General features: G+C 40.5%; 1 protein-coding gene across 1 annotated transcript in view; it reads right to left on the bottom strand.

The window, feature by feature from the left end:
* Positions 1-15,956, bottom strand: part of LOC129827462 (protocadherin-11 X-linked-like) — a 355,317-nt gene that overhangs the window by 171,533 nt on the left and 167,828 nt on the right. The window contains exon 4 of the mRNA XM_055888346.1: positions 364-423. Coding sequence (XP_055744321.1) covers positions 364-423 — 60 coding nt within the window. The remainder of the gene's footprint in view (positions 1-363; positions 424-15,956) is intronic.

Here is a 15,956-nt window from a genome sequence, read left to right as displayed (position 1 = left end):
GTATAGGATTATATAGAGTAATAGACTGTATTCTTTATAGGTCTATACAGAGTAATATACTGTATCCTGTATAGGTCTATACAGAGTAATATACTGTATCCTGTATAGGTTTATACAGAGTAATATACTGTATCCTGTATAGGTCTATACAGAGTAATATACTGTATCCTGTATAGGTTTATACAGAGTAATATACTGTATCCTGTATAGGTTTATACAGAGTAATATACTGTATTCTTTATAGGTCTATATAGAGTAATATACTGCATCCTGTATAGGTTATTACAGAGTAATATACTGTATCCTTTATAGGTCTATATAGAGTAATATACTGTATCCTTTATAGGTCTAGAGAGAGCTTACCTTATGGGGACAGGTGGATGCGTCTGAGTTCAAGGACTTTTCCGGTGTCTGGCCCTGATTCTACAAGATAGAAAAACACATTATCAGAAACATGCTTACTGTGGAAAGCCATTTCCAACACAACAGTATTTGTGACAGTAGGTTTTCCGTTCCAAATGGCACCCCTTTTTCTCCCCCCCCCCCTACGTAGTGCACTTCTTTTGACCAAGGCCCAATGGAACAGAGTGCCATTTGGGACAAACCGTAGATGCTGCGCTTATTTTTCTTCTTCCGTTATTCTCTGGACCGTACAGAGTTTACGTAACCCTACTGTATCAACAGGCAAGTTTTAGCCGTTTCATAATCCAAGAATAAAACTGCACTGTTGGTTGTAGATGTTTATCTTGAAAACATAATCTTGATTTGCTTTCACAGGGTATAATAACGTTTCGGGGGTTTTTTATGCATTTTTTTTTTTATTTTTTTTTTTTCTGGAAAGATTTACAAACCTCCTTTAGCAGTCAGATGAGTCCACATAACATATGTGGACGTACTACTTACAGCACAGACCTTATAGTCAGATGATTATCTTGTTGTGTTTTTTTCTTTCTAATACAGCGATGCATCATTCAGATGCATGAAAACAGCATTCAAATAATCGGCTAAGGTATGTCGTCAAGGCAACAACAGATGGTCCTGCTGTTAGTGATTATGCCGAGATGCTCAAGTGTTTGCATACACACCATTTTTTCTTCCCCCGGGGAAACGTATTCCTTTTCACGCGCAACAGGGAATGTTTGAGCCTAACAATGACTGAACCACTAATGAACAGGCCTCACATGGTATGGAGAGGGGATTTACAGACTAACCCCCCCCCCGAAAACTTAACTAGCTACTTCAGGAGGCTACATTGATTCCAAGTAGGTGTCAGCCATTAGCCCCTCATATTCAATTATGTTACCTGGGTACCGCCTAATACTCCATGACACCATTAATGTCTTCCTTATGGAATCACCAGGAGAGAAGAGACACAGAACTGTCCAGACTACCAACATCTATATTTCATCACAACTTAAAGAGAGTCTAGGGGTGAGGGAGAGAGAGACGAGAGAGAACCACACTCACACACACACACTTACACTCACACATACACACACACACACTCAAAGTACACACACACAAAGCACACACACACACACTCAAAGCACACACACACAAAACACACACACACACACACTCAAAGCACACACACACAAAGCACACTCAAAGCACACACACACTCAAAGCACACACACACAAAGCACACTCAAAGCACACACACACACACACACACACACACACACACACACACACACACACACACACACACACACACACACACACACACACACACACACACACACACACACACACACACACACACACACACACACACACACACACACACAACCCCAGCTAGCTTCACTGGCACTGCAGCAGCAAGCAGCGTAAACACTCATCTCATGTAATATTAAAGGGCCGATGGCCAAGCTTTGGCTGTCGGAATTAGTCAAAACAATTTCCCCCCCAGAGCTGATACTGTTACTATATCAGGAGAAATGAACTTTCATATAAACATGACAGAGTTTTGGGAGGCAGGGGGGAGGAAGCTGTGTGTGTGTGTGTGTGTGTGTGTGTGTGTGTGTGTGTGTGTGTGTGTGTGTGTGTGTGTGTGTGTGTGTGTGTGTGTGTGTGTGTGTGTGTGTGTGTGTGTGTGTGTGTGTGTGTGTGTGTGTGTGTGTGTGTGTGTGTGTGTGTTTTGGGATGAGGGTATAATGAGCATGGCTTGATTACAGTTTTATACAATCATTTTGGCACTATTTTCAGAACCTTGTGGTCATTTTTCAAAACTCTAGACACAAAACTCAAAACGGTCATCACTTGTAAACACAGGCTGTCCAATGTTCAATACATTTCATTCTGCATTCATATCTTTAAAGAAACCTTGCACTTGCAGAATCATTGGTTCAAATAACTCATTTATCATGAAATACCATAGGAACATTCATTTAGATCACCCACACACAAGATACCGATAGTTTCACTGTGTAGTTGTTTGTACAATCATTAAATATTGTAGTACGAAATATGTGATACATGTTTCATTATGCTACTACACGTAAATACATCACTGTAAAAGGACTAGTGGAAAGAATACTACAGACACAGTGGAATCGTTGAACAAAATATGACATTTATTGATGAAATACAATAAAATCACAACATACTATAGGTTTATTTGAATCAAAGCAAAAATAATTAAAAACAAAAATAGAAAAAACAGTTGAAGGCCAACTGCAGTGTTCCTCACCTGGCTTACTGTAAAACATTAACTGCTGTGTTCCTCTCCTGGCTTACTGTAAAACATCAACTGCAGTGTTCCTCACCTGGCTTACTGTAAAACATCAACTGCAGTGTTCCTCACCTGGCTTACTGTAAAACATCAACTGCGGTATTCCTCACCTGGCTTACTGTAAAACATCAACAGCAGTGTTCCTCACCTGGCTTACTGTAAAACATCAACTGCAGTGTTCCTCACCTGGCTTACTGTAAAAAGCAAAACAAAGGATTGATTACTGTACTTCTATATTTCCATCAACCCTATCTTGTGGATTTGGCCACAGGTTCTCATCCACATCATGTTTTCATTAGCCAAACATCTTGGGAAGAATCTTCGGGCGAATCCAGGCCTGACACTGGTCTGCCGTGATGTCATTGCATGCGTCATCCATGGCCTGGAGAAGGGCGGCTTGTTCGTGAGGGCGTCTATCATATACTCTTCCACCCCTATGTGGAGAAAAATTCCTCAATCAGGTTAAGGAAAGGAGAGTATGGGGGTAAGTAAAGGGTGGTAAATTGTAGTCGGGCCTGAAACCATGCTTGCACCATTTGAGCATGGTGGAACCTGACATTATCCCACACAATGACATAGGTCATGCCATCAGCTCTACAGACCTGATTTAGCTCATCAAGGAAGGTTACATTCGAACAGCGAATCATTTGGCTGCCTGCAACTCAATATATAGAGTATATAGAGTAGAGAGCTTTAGATGTTGTTTGACCAAACAGAACGGGCAAGATGAGTAATCTAAGCAACTTTGACCGTGGTATGATTGTTGATGCCACACATGGTGATTCCAGCATCTCAGAAACAGCTGCCTTCCTGGGATTTTTACGCACTACAGTCTCTAGAGTTTACAGAGAATAGTGCGATAAACAAAACACATTCAGTGAGCAGCAGTTCTGTGGGGAAAAACACCTTGTTAATGAGAGAGGTCAGAGGAGAATGTCCAGACTCATTCAAGCTAACAGAAAGGCCACAAATGCTCAAATAACAGCTGTTTAAAACAGTGGTGTGCAGAAGGGCATCTCTTAACGTACAACACCGTGAATAATTCAGGCTGTTGTAGAGGAAAAAGGGGGTCCTACCCAGTACCAGATAGGTGTACCTAATAAAGTGGCCGGTGAGTGTACAGTAATGTCAAATCTGAAAACATGGTCTGGAAAAGTGGTGGCTGGGACCGTAGAAACAGTGTCTGATAAAGAATGATGATGAAACATTACATCCATAGATATTGTAGTCCAATTGGTTCATGTTCCACGGTAATTGGTGTCAATGGATCTCGTTATCCTGAAACGTTCATGATCGAAACATGGAATATTTTTGGTCAGTTTCGGTAAAACTATGCATTAAGAGTAACACAACAGTTATCATTTTGAGCAGTTGTATCAATTGATAGTGAGATCATTGTAATGAAATGAATAGACAGTCATCTCAGATGTAATGTGTGAATTGCATTTTGAAATGGTAATACTTTGATGTTAAGTTGTGTCATTTTGAACAGGCGATTTTAGTTCAATTAACAAATGATCTTAGCTTTATGTGTTTTGTATCCAAGCAATTGGAAAAAGTGTTAGAGTTTTGAAAAATTTGCATTTTGATCATTGGAAAAATGACATCAAGGTTCCCGAAATTAGTGCCAAAGTGATTGTAAAAAACTGTAAGTTCGAAATGTTCAATTCTTCAACACATGCTTTCTGTTAGTATTCCTTATTCAAGTTATTTAGTTTTCACTTATTTAATGATCTTGGTCCAAACAATATGATATTATATATAAACTGTAACCTGAGTTGTGCTTACAATTGATAAACCAAAACCATCACACATCTGTTGCAAAGATGAACTAGTGGATAGAATCCACTGTGTGGGTAGGTTCATGACAGCAACCCTTTTCAATGACCCTGTCTGCTCGTTCGGGCAAATCTAAGCCCAGAAAGCTCTTGTCATCAGTGCCTAATGCCTTTACGTAGATACTATTATTGTTCTATTCACAATACGCATTGCACAGGAAGACACATCGTCACATGATAATAGACCTCCTTGAGAGAGAGAGTGAAATTACGGTACGGTGCAAATGTAATGTGTAAAATTTAAGACGTTAGTCACCTCTGATTAAACGTCTCCTATTTGTCAGCATGTGAATTCAGGTTTGAGAGCCGTTTCCTCCTACAACGTTAATAGAATACCAAACAAGTCACAATAATAACTAGATATCAGCTACAGAATGTTGTTATGGTGCGTTAAAAGTGACACACTTTCACTTTAGAGGACTCAGGCTGTCATGGAAATGGGAAACAGTCCTAGAAACTTTTTACACAATATTCCACCGTGTCACTTCCTTGTGAGAACCCCTGCCCCCCGCCACATTTCCCTAGCCACTTTAGCACCGGGCTAAACACTGCTCTAATCTCTCAGCCGTCAGTGAAGAAACTTACTACTGACTGAATATGCCACAGTGTAAAAAAGGGGAACACTTTGAAATGTCAGCTTTTCCACAGGTGCATAGGAGACACTGAGTACTAGTCTCCTATACTGAGCCCGTCGCCAAAGCCAGTCCCTTTTTAAGGATAGAGAATACACTCCTGCACAGTGGGTAGTCCCAATTTATTAAGCATGAGGGATTCCCACAGTGAAAAAACCCTCAAATTGACTACTTTCATTCATCTGCTTGCTCTGCCCTCATATTTAGCAATCAAATTGAAATGTTTTACCACGTTCTGTATACAAAATGGTTTCAAATAAACAGTTGCATTCACAAATTTTATTGACAAATTTCAATCAAGAAAAAAATTGTCCATCAATCCAAAAACCTAATAAAAATGAATTTATATGAATGCTGCAAGTACGTAAATGGTTTGTTCACTGGGGAAATAAGTACTCAACTAGTCAGTGACAACTGTGTGTAGTTTGTGACAGCAACTATGTGACATTATTATACTATTATTATACTACGTTGTGGAATTTCCTAAGATCTCCCGTTGCAGAAAAACCCTTTTAGTGACTCATGTTGTGAGTGTCGTAGAGCAAAACAGATTCGATGCATGTTCATGAGAGTCTTAGCTTTTCACAGCGGGTGGAAACACTGGAAGCATCACATTATGCCAGGATGACAGTGCCACTCAAAGCGATCCTAGATCTGCAATATACAATGCATTCGGACCCCTTGACTTTTTCCCCACATTTTGTTACGTTACAGCCTTATTCAAAAACATGTTTTTAGAAAATGTGGGAATTAAATGCTTTAAATTAAACTACTGAAGTCTCCTCTACTGTAGTCTCCTAGTTTCCTATACTGTAATCTCCTCTACTGTAATCTCCTCTACTGAAGTCTCCTCTACTGTAGTCTCCTCTACTGTAATCTCCTAGTCTCCTCTACTGTAATCTCCTCTACTGTAATCTCCTCTACTGAAGTCTCCTCTACTGAAGTCTCCTCTACTGTAGTCTCCTAGTTTCCCATACTGTAATCTCCTCTACTGCAATCTCCTATACTGAAGTCTCCTCTACTGTAGTCTCTCCTACTGTAATCTCCTAGTCTCCTCTGATGTAGTCTCATCTACTGTAGTCTCCTCTATTGTAGTCTCATCTACTGTAGTCTCCTAGTTTCCTCTGCTGTAGTCAACACTGCTGTAGTCTCCCTTACTGTAGTCTACACTACTGTAGTCCCCCCTACTCTAGTCTATCCTACTGTAGTCTCCTCTACTGTAATATCCTCTACTGTAGTCTCCCCTACTATAGTCGTTCCTACTGTAGTCTCCTCTACTGTAGTCTCCTCTACTGTAGTCTCCTAAACTGTAGTCTCCCCTACTGTAGTCTCTCCTACTGTAGTCTACTCTGCTGTATTATCCTTTACTGTAGTATCGCCTACTATAGTCGTTCCTACTGTAGTCTCCTCTACTGTAGTCTCTCCTACTGTAGTCTATCCTACTGTAGTCTCCTCTGCTGTAGTCTCCCCTACTGTAGTCTCCCCTACTATAGTCGTTCCTACTGTAGTCTCCTCTACTGTAGTCTCCCCTACTGTAGTCTCGCCTACTGTAGTCTCCTCTGCTATAATATCCTCTACTGCAGTCTCTCCTACTGTAGTCTCCTCTACTGTAGTCTCTCCTACTGTAGTCTCCTCTGCTGTAATATCCTCTACTGTTGTCTCCCCTACTATAGTCGTTCATACTGTAGTCTCATCTACTGTAGTCTCCCCTACTGTAGTCTCTCCTACTGTAATCTCCTCTGCTGTAATATCCCCTACTGTAGTCTCCCCTACTATAGTCGTTCCTACTATAGTCTCCCCTACTGTAGTCTCTCCTACTGTAGTCTAGTTTTCCCTACTGTAGTCTCCTCTACTGTAGTCTCCTCTATTGTAGTCTCTCCTACCGTAGTCTCCTCTACTGTAGTCTCCCCTTCTGTAGTCTCTCCTACTGTAGTCTACACTAATCTAGTCTCCCCTAATGCAGTTTCATCTACTGTAGTCTCCCCTACTGTAGTCTCCCCTACTGTAGTCTCCCCTACTGTAGTCATCCCTACTGTAGTCTCTCCTACTGTAGTCTACACTACTCTAGTCAACCCTAACCCTAACCCTAGTTCCCTCTACTGTAGTCCCCTCTACTGTATTCTCCTCTACTGTAGTTCCCTCTACTGTAGTTCCCTCTACTGTAGTCTCCTCTACTGTAGTCTCCTCTACTGTAGTCCCCTCTACTGTATTATCCTCTACTGTAGTCCCCCTACTGTAGTCCCTCTACTGTAGTTCCCTCTACTGTAGTCCCCTCTACTGTAGTTCCCTCTACTGTAGTTCCCTCTACTGTATTCTCCTCTACTGTAGTCTCCTCTACTGTAGTCCCCTCTACTGTATTCTCCTCTACTGTAGTTCCCTCTACTGTAGTTCCCTCTACTGTAGTCCCCTCTACTGTAGTTCCCTCTACTGTAGTTCCCTCTACTGTAGTTCCCTCTACTGTAGTCTCCTCTATTGCAGTCTATCCTACTGTAGTCTCCTCCACTGTAGTTCCCTCTACTGTAGTCTCCTCTACTGTAGTCTCCTCTACTGTAGTCCCCTCTACTGTAGTCTCCTCTACTGTAGTCTCCTCTACTGTAGTCCCCTCTACTGTAGTCTCCTCTACTGTAGTCTCCTCTACTGTAGTTCCCTCTACTGTATTGTCCTGTACTGTAGTCCCCTCTACTGTAGTCCCCTCTACTGTAGTTCCCTCTACTGTAGACTCCTCTACTGTAGTCTCCTCTACTGTAGTCTCCCCTACTGTAGTCCCCTCTACTGTAGTTCCCTCTACTGTAGACTCCTCTACTGTAGTCTCCTCTACTGTAGTCTCCTCTACTGTAGTTCCCTCTACTGTATTGTCCTGTACTGTAGTCCCCTCTACTGTAGTTCCCTCTACTGTAGTCTCCTCTACTGTAGTCACCTCTACTGTATTGTCCTGTACTGTAGTCTTCCCGTCCCTTGGGTACCTTGAAAGGCACAATGTATGTATTTATTAAACAGAGAATGTTTATTTAGATAAGAGTAGCCAGTAGCCAAAACAGAGTAGCCTAATGGACAATTCAAAGACAAATACATTTCTAGAAACACATTGTGCGGTCTAAGGCACTGCATCACAGTTCTAGAGACGTCACTACAGATCCTGGTTCGATCCCGGGCTGTATCGTAGTCAGCCGCGACCGGGAAACCCATGAGGCTGGCGCACAATTGGCCCAGCGTCTTCCGGATTAGAGGTTTGGCCGGCCGGGAAGTGTTTGTCCCATCGCGCTCTAGCGACACCAGTGACGGGCCTGGCGCATCCTCGCTGACACGGTCGCCAGTTGTACAGTGTTTCCTCCGACACATTGGTGCTTCCGGGTTAAGCGAGCAGTGTGTCAAGAAGCAGTGTGGCTTGGCCGGCGTGTTTTGGCGGACGTACAGCTCTCGATCTTCGCCTCTCCCGTGTCCGTACGGGAGTTTAAGCAATGGCACAAGACTAACTACCAATTGGATATCGTGAGTTTCAGCAATGGGACAAGACTGTAACTACCAATTGAATATCATGAGTTTCAGCAATGGGACAAGACTGTAACTACCAATTGGATATCATGAGTTTCAGCAATGGGACAAGACTGTAACTACCAATTGGATATCATGAGTTTCAGCAATGGGACAAGACTGTAACTACCAATTGGATATCACTAAATTTGGGAGAAAAAGGGAAAACAAATGTTTTTATAAATAAATACATGAATGTAAAACTGTGGATGGTGTTCAATATTTGACTTCCTAACAAAGTGAGTGGGCAGACTGAGTTGGATAGCTAGCATTGATAATCCACAGCTGTTTCCCTTTCTTCACACACACACACACACACACACACACACACACACACACACACACACACACACACACACACACACACACACACACACACACACACACACACACACACACACACACACACACACACACACACACACACACACACACACACACACAGAGAGAAGGTATTTCCTGGGTCTGTAATGAGCGTGCCTATATACACTGCTCAAAAAAATAAAGGGAACACTTAAACAACACAATGTAACTCCAAGTCAATCACACTTCTGTGAAATCAAACTGTCCACTTAGGAAGCAACACTGATTGACAATAAATTTCACATGCTGTTGTGCAAATGGAATAGACAAAAGGTGGAAATTATAGGCAATTAGCAAGACACCCCCCAAAACAGGAGTGATTCTGCAGGTGGTGACCACAGACCACTTCTCAGTTCCTATGCTTCCTGACTGATGTTTTGGTCACTTTTGAATGCTGGCGGTGCTCTCACTCTAGTGGTAGCATGAGAAGGAGTCTACAACCCACACAAGTGGCTCAGGTAGTGCAGTTCATCCAGGATGGCACATCAATGCGAACTGTGGCAAAAAGGTTTGCTGTGTCTGTCAGCGTAATGTCCAGAGCATGCAGGCCCTACCAGGAGACAGGCCAGTACATCAGGAGACGTGGAGGAGGCCGTAGGAGGGCAACAACCCAGCAGCAGGACCGCTACCTCCACCTTTGTGCAAGTAGGTGCACTGCCAGCGCCCTGCAAAATGACCTCCAGCAGGCCACAAATGTGCATGTGTCAGCTTATGGTCTCACAAGGGGTCTGAGGATCTCATCTCGGTACCTAATGGCAGTCAGGCTACCTCTGGCGAGCACATGGAGGGCTGTGCGGCCCCACAAAGAAATGCCACCCCACACCATGACTGACCCATCACCAAACCGGTCATGCTGGAGGATGTTGCAGGCAGCAGAATGTTCTCCACGGCGTCTCCAGACTCTGTCACGTCTGTCACATGTGCTCATGTGCTCAGTGTGAACCTGCTTTCATCTGTGAAGAGCACAGGGCGCCAGTGGCAAATTTGCCAATCTTGGTGTTCTCTGGCAAATGCCAAACGTCCTGCACGGTGTTGGGCTGTAAGCACAACCCCCACCTGTGGACGTCGGGCCCTCATACCACCCTCATGGAGTCTGTTTCTGACCGTTTGAGCAGACACATGCACATTTGTGGCCTGCTGGAGGTCATTTTGCAGGGCGCTGGCAGTGCACCTCCTTGCACAAAGGCGGAGGTAGCGGTCCTGCTGCTGGGTTGTTGCCCTCCTACGGCCTCCTCCACGTCTCCTGATATACTGGCCTGTCTCCTGGTAGCGCCTGCATGCTCTGGACACTACGCTGACAGACACAGCAAACCTTTTTGCCACAGTTCGCATTGATGTGCCATCCTGGATGAACTGCACTACCTGAGCCGCTTGTGTGGGTTGTAGACTCCGTCTCATGCTACCACTAGAGTGAGAGCACCGCCATCATTCAAAAGTGACCAAAACATCAGTCAGGAAGCATAGGAACTGAGAAGTGGTCTGTGGTCACCACCTGCAGAATCACTCCTGTTTTGGGGGGTGTCTTGCTAATTGCCTATAATTTCCACCTTTTGTCTATTCCATTTGCACAACAGCATGTGAAATTTATTGTCAATCAGAGTTGCTTCCTAAGTGGACAGTTTGATTTCACAGAAGTGTGATTGACTTGGAGTTACATTGTGTTGTTTAAGTGTTCCCTTTATTTTTTTGAGCAGTGTATTTTAACAGGATTAACAGCATTCAAGTCACGTCGTTCTCTTAGCAGAACAAAACAGTAGTCTTCATAGAAGGCGTGTTCATTTATTACAGCTGTCAGAGAAGACATTCCAAATGGCACCCCCGTTTCTTACAAACTGCACTACATTTGACTGGGGCCCTATTGGGCTTCGGCCAAAAGTAGTGCACTACAATAGGGAAAATGGTGTCATTTAGGATGCATGTAATGAATGTATATCTCACCCATGAATATTTCATCAATAAACTAGACGCAATGCAACTATCTGTGAATCAATCTCTTGAGTGTTCAAATGAACTCTGTGTTGTGTGTTTTCATTATCGAAAATCTGACCACAATGGTTATGAGATTTAAGTCAATGTCAATGTAATACCGTATAATTAACCTTCTGACTGTCTATCCTACAAATCCCCCTCTGGTCTGGTACACTGGTAGATCTGATAGGGAGCGCATCACATTATCGACAAGCATAGTAAAGGTCCTTGGATTACACCAACCACATATTGATGATTTGGTCTCATCCAGAGCAAAGGCGGTCGTCGTAACTGCCATGATACAAATGAGGAAAAACCCGCTGGGAATTTTTTGTGAAATTAGATTCATTTTTTTTTTTGTGAGAAAAATGTTGCGTGATCAGAGATTAAAAGAGTTGTGGTGAAACTTTGCTGACTTTACTAGCAACAGAAAATAACTTGGTAAAGAAGAGCTACCACCCAAACCCTTCATTCTGAAGCAAGCTAGCAAAATAGCTACCCTAATGAGCTGTATTATCTTTCCTTGCCTACGACGTCATAGCCCATGCAGGATATGAACCATGCTGTTCACATTCAAGGCGGACGCCCTATAAACCTGAGAACAAGAGCACCATTCACTCCCAGTGTCGAGCAGATAGGGTATTTCTTTTGGGGGGGGGGGGGGGGGCATTGGTATGTCGGGTGAGTGGGGGCCATTAGGCCTCACTGGCATTCTCCACACTTACAATGAGATGCTTTATCCAGTCAGCTAACTTCCTTGCCTTCCGCTACAAAGTGCATTGTTGTTGCTACATTTAGTCAACTGCAATTCCATTGACTTGTTTCTGATATTTATTTTGTTGTTTTTACCGCGGTACATCGTTTGTCTCACTGGGATTAAAGCAACGCAGTTGCTCCAGGATTATCCAAATGGCTTTGATCATGTGACTTCAATGGTTTTGATCTGAAGTAGGAATCCATACACAAACCTGTGTATGGATTCCACTTCTGGTGGAACTGTACACCGTGACATTACACGCTGACAGGTAGTGCATATGAACAAAGGAACAGAAAAAAAAAAGATTTTTGTCTGTTACGATGAGGGGATTCACCAGCATTGGATTCCTGAAATACCAGATATGCCCTAATTTGATGCAGTACTGTAGAGTGTTGTGTACCATAGCTTTATGCCTGTCTGACGGTCCAGTATAAGCCCTTGGAATTGGCTTGTTTTCATCTAGGATTAATGAGCACTAAATGATATAGCATCTATCAGTACCTAATGATATAGGATTTATCAGTACTTAATGATATAGGATTTATCAGTACTTAATGATATAGGATGTATCAGTACTTAATGATATAGGATTTATCAGTACTTAATGATATAGGATTTATCAGTACTTAATGATATACGATGTATCAGTACTTAATGATATAGGATTTATCAGTACTTAATGATATAGGATTTATCAGTACTTAATGATATAGGATGTATCAGTACTTAATGATATAGGATTTATCAGTACTTAATGATATAGGATTTATCAGTACTTAATGATATAGGATTTATCAGTACTTAATGATATAGGATTTATCAGTACTTAATGATATAGATTGTATCAGTACTTAATGATATAGGATTTATCAGTACTTAATGATATAGGATTTATCAGTACTTAATGATATAGGATTTATCAGTACTTAATGATATAGGATTTATCAGTACTTAATGATATAGGATTTATCAGTACTTAATGATATAGGATTTATCAGTACTAAATGATATAGGATTTATCAGTACTTAATGATATAGGATTTATCAGTACTTAATGATATAGGATTTATCAGTACTTAATGATATAGATTGTATCAGTACTTAATGATATAGGATTTATCAGTACTTAATGATATAGGATTTATCAGTACTTAATGATATAGGATTTATCAGTACTTAATGATATAGGATTTATCAGTACTTAATGATATAGGATTTATCAGTACTTAATGATATAGGATTTATCAGTACTTAATGATATAGGATTTATCAGTACTTAATGATATAGATTGTATCAGTACTTAATGATATAGGATTTATCAGTACTTAATGATATAGATTGTATCAGTACTTAATGATATAGGATTTATCAGTACTTAATGATATAGGATTTATCAGTACTTAATGATATAGGATTTATCAGTACTTAATGATATAGGATTTATCAGTACTTAATGATATAGGATTTATCAGTACTTAATGATATAGGATTTATCAGTACTTAATGATATAGGATTTATCAGTACTTAATGATATAGATTGTATCAGTACTTAATGATATGGGATTTATCAGTACTAAATGATATGGGATTTATCAGTAGTAAATGATATGGGATTTATCAGTAGTAAATGATATGGGATTTATCAGTAGTAAATGATATGGGATTTATCAGTAGTAAATGATATGGGATTTATCAGTAGTAAATGATATGGGATTTATCAGTAGTAAAATATATAGGATTTATCAGTACTAAATGATATGGGATTTATCAGTAGTAAATTATGTACTTGTTGTTTACTCTACCTATTTCAAATCAAATCCAATGTTATTAGTCACAATACAGATACATCTAAACAGGAAAAATAAAAGAAATTGAGAAATATAGAAATATCAGAACGAGCAATGTCAGAGTCCTGAACCAGACAGTATGGACAGCATATGAATAGAAAAGGTGTGTACAGCAATAGTTATATAGCATGGTGTGTATAGATAGTATGGACAGTATATTCATATAATGTGTTGTGTGTGTACAGCAGTAGCTACTGTATATAGGATAATTACTCTACTCTTTAAAAAATATATATTTGTACTATTTTTAACCAAATTGAGGGAAAGGATACAAACGTCCCAGATGGAAAAGCATTCACTCAACAAAAATACAAGGTTTCCAATAGAAATTAAGATGCTAGCTGTGTTTCAACAACATCCTCCCCACTAACCTGATCATTATCCCTCTGCATTATTATGCAGCTACTACATTGGACACACAAACAAAGTGACAACATTGTACATAGACGCACTCTCTCCCCAAAACCACTGACTGACTTTCTGCTAGCCTGATGTTGGACTCAAATTCCATAATATCAAGCCAAGGGACTGTAGCTCATTTCAGTCAACGTACCTAGAAAACATACTTTTTTCCCTGGCTAGGTTCGTTTCCAATTAATGTCAGTGCCAAATAAAAAACAGGACACATCAAAACAATTATTTTGATGGGGCTCCAAGGCAATAAAATATTTCAATTTGAATGTTCTACCTGAAATGATTATAAAGGCGTGGTTTCAGGCAAAAAGCCATCAAAGCCCAATTGAATATCATTTTAATGGCAAAAAAACATACAAGGCAGTCAAGGTATCTACCTGCCATGTTTTTAGATAGACTCTGTCAGTCAAACAGTGAAACACAGACTCACAGCACCAAGCATTACTGCACTTCCCTCCAAGGGTTTGACTATTTTCGTGGCGCAGTGGTCTAAGATACTGCAACGCAGTGCAAGAGATGTCACTGCAGTACCTGGTTCAAATCCAGGCTGCATCACATCTGGCTGTGATTGGGAGTCCCATAGGGTGGCGTACAATTGGCCCCTCGTCGTCTGGGTTTGGCCATCATTGCAAATAAGAACTTGTTCTTAAGACTTGCCTGGTTAAACAAAAAATAAATCTGCATTGTTTTTTTTTGGTATCACTTTGGTAAAATGTTCACAAGTATGTGGTGAAATTGCACAACTCTTAGTAGAAAACTCAAAACAGATAATCAAAAAGGGTATTTTTTCAAAACTTTAAGCATGTTTTCAATTGCCTAAGTACAGTACAACACATACAATCACACAATAACCTTTTCACCAAACCTTAATCAGTGTTTCATCTAGAAATATCTTTAAAGTAATTGCCTTTCACAACGCAAAGCTCAAAGTCATTTTCATATGATACTCTTCTCATTTCTTCAAATACATTCGACACATCACCAAAAACCAACTTCGCTTAATGGTTAATCACTTAACTGTTTGGTAAACCTACAGATTTTAAACTTGTTTAATTACTATATATGGATATAGAGAACAACATAAATAAAATGTGTGTTTGTAAAGTATAAACATCTAAATGATATACAGTATATATATATATATATATATATATATATATATATATATATATATATATATATATATATATATATATATATATATACAGTACCAGTCAAAAGTTTGGACACACCTACTCATTCAAAGGTTTTCTTAATTTGTACTATTTTCTACATTGTAGAATAATAGTGAAGACATCAAAACTATGAAATAACACATATGGAATCATGTATTAACCAAAAAAATGTGTTAAACAAATCAAAATATACTTTATATTTTAGATTCTTCAAAGTAGCCGCCCTTTGCCTCGATGACAGCTTTGCACATTCTTGGCATTCTCTCAACCAGCTTCACCTGGAATAGTTTCCAACAGTCTTGAAGGAATTCCCACATATGCTGAGCACTTGTTGGCTGCTTTTCCTTCACTCTACGGTCTAACTCATCTCAAATCATCTCAATTGGGTTGTGGTCAGGTGATTGTGGAGACCAGGTCATCTGATGCAGCACTCCATCACTCTATTTCTTTGTCAAATAGCCCTTACACAGCCTGGAGGTGTGTTGGGTCATTGTCCTGTTAAAAATGAATGATAGTCCAACTAAGTGCAAACCAGATGGGATGGCGTATCGCTGCATAATGCTGTGGTAGCCATGCTGGTTAAGTGTGCCTTGAATTCTAAATAACTCACAGACTGTGTCCCCAGAAAAGCACCCCCACACCATCACACCTCGTCCGCCATGCTTCACTATGGGAACCACACATGTAGAGATAAT

The sequence above is a fragment of the Salvelinus fontinalis genome, chromosome 29, assembly GCF_029448725.1.
Source record: "Salvelinus fontinalis isolate EN_2023a chromosome 29, ASM2944872v1, whole genome shotgun sequence".
NCBI lineage: Eukaryota > Metazoa > Chordata > Actinopteri > Salmoniformes > Salmonidae > Salvelinus > Salvelinus fontinalis.
This window is presented reverse-complemented; position numbering and strand designations above follow the sequence as displayed.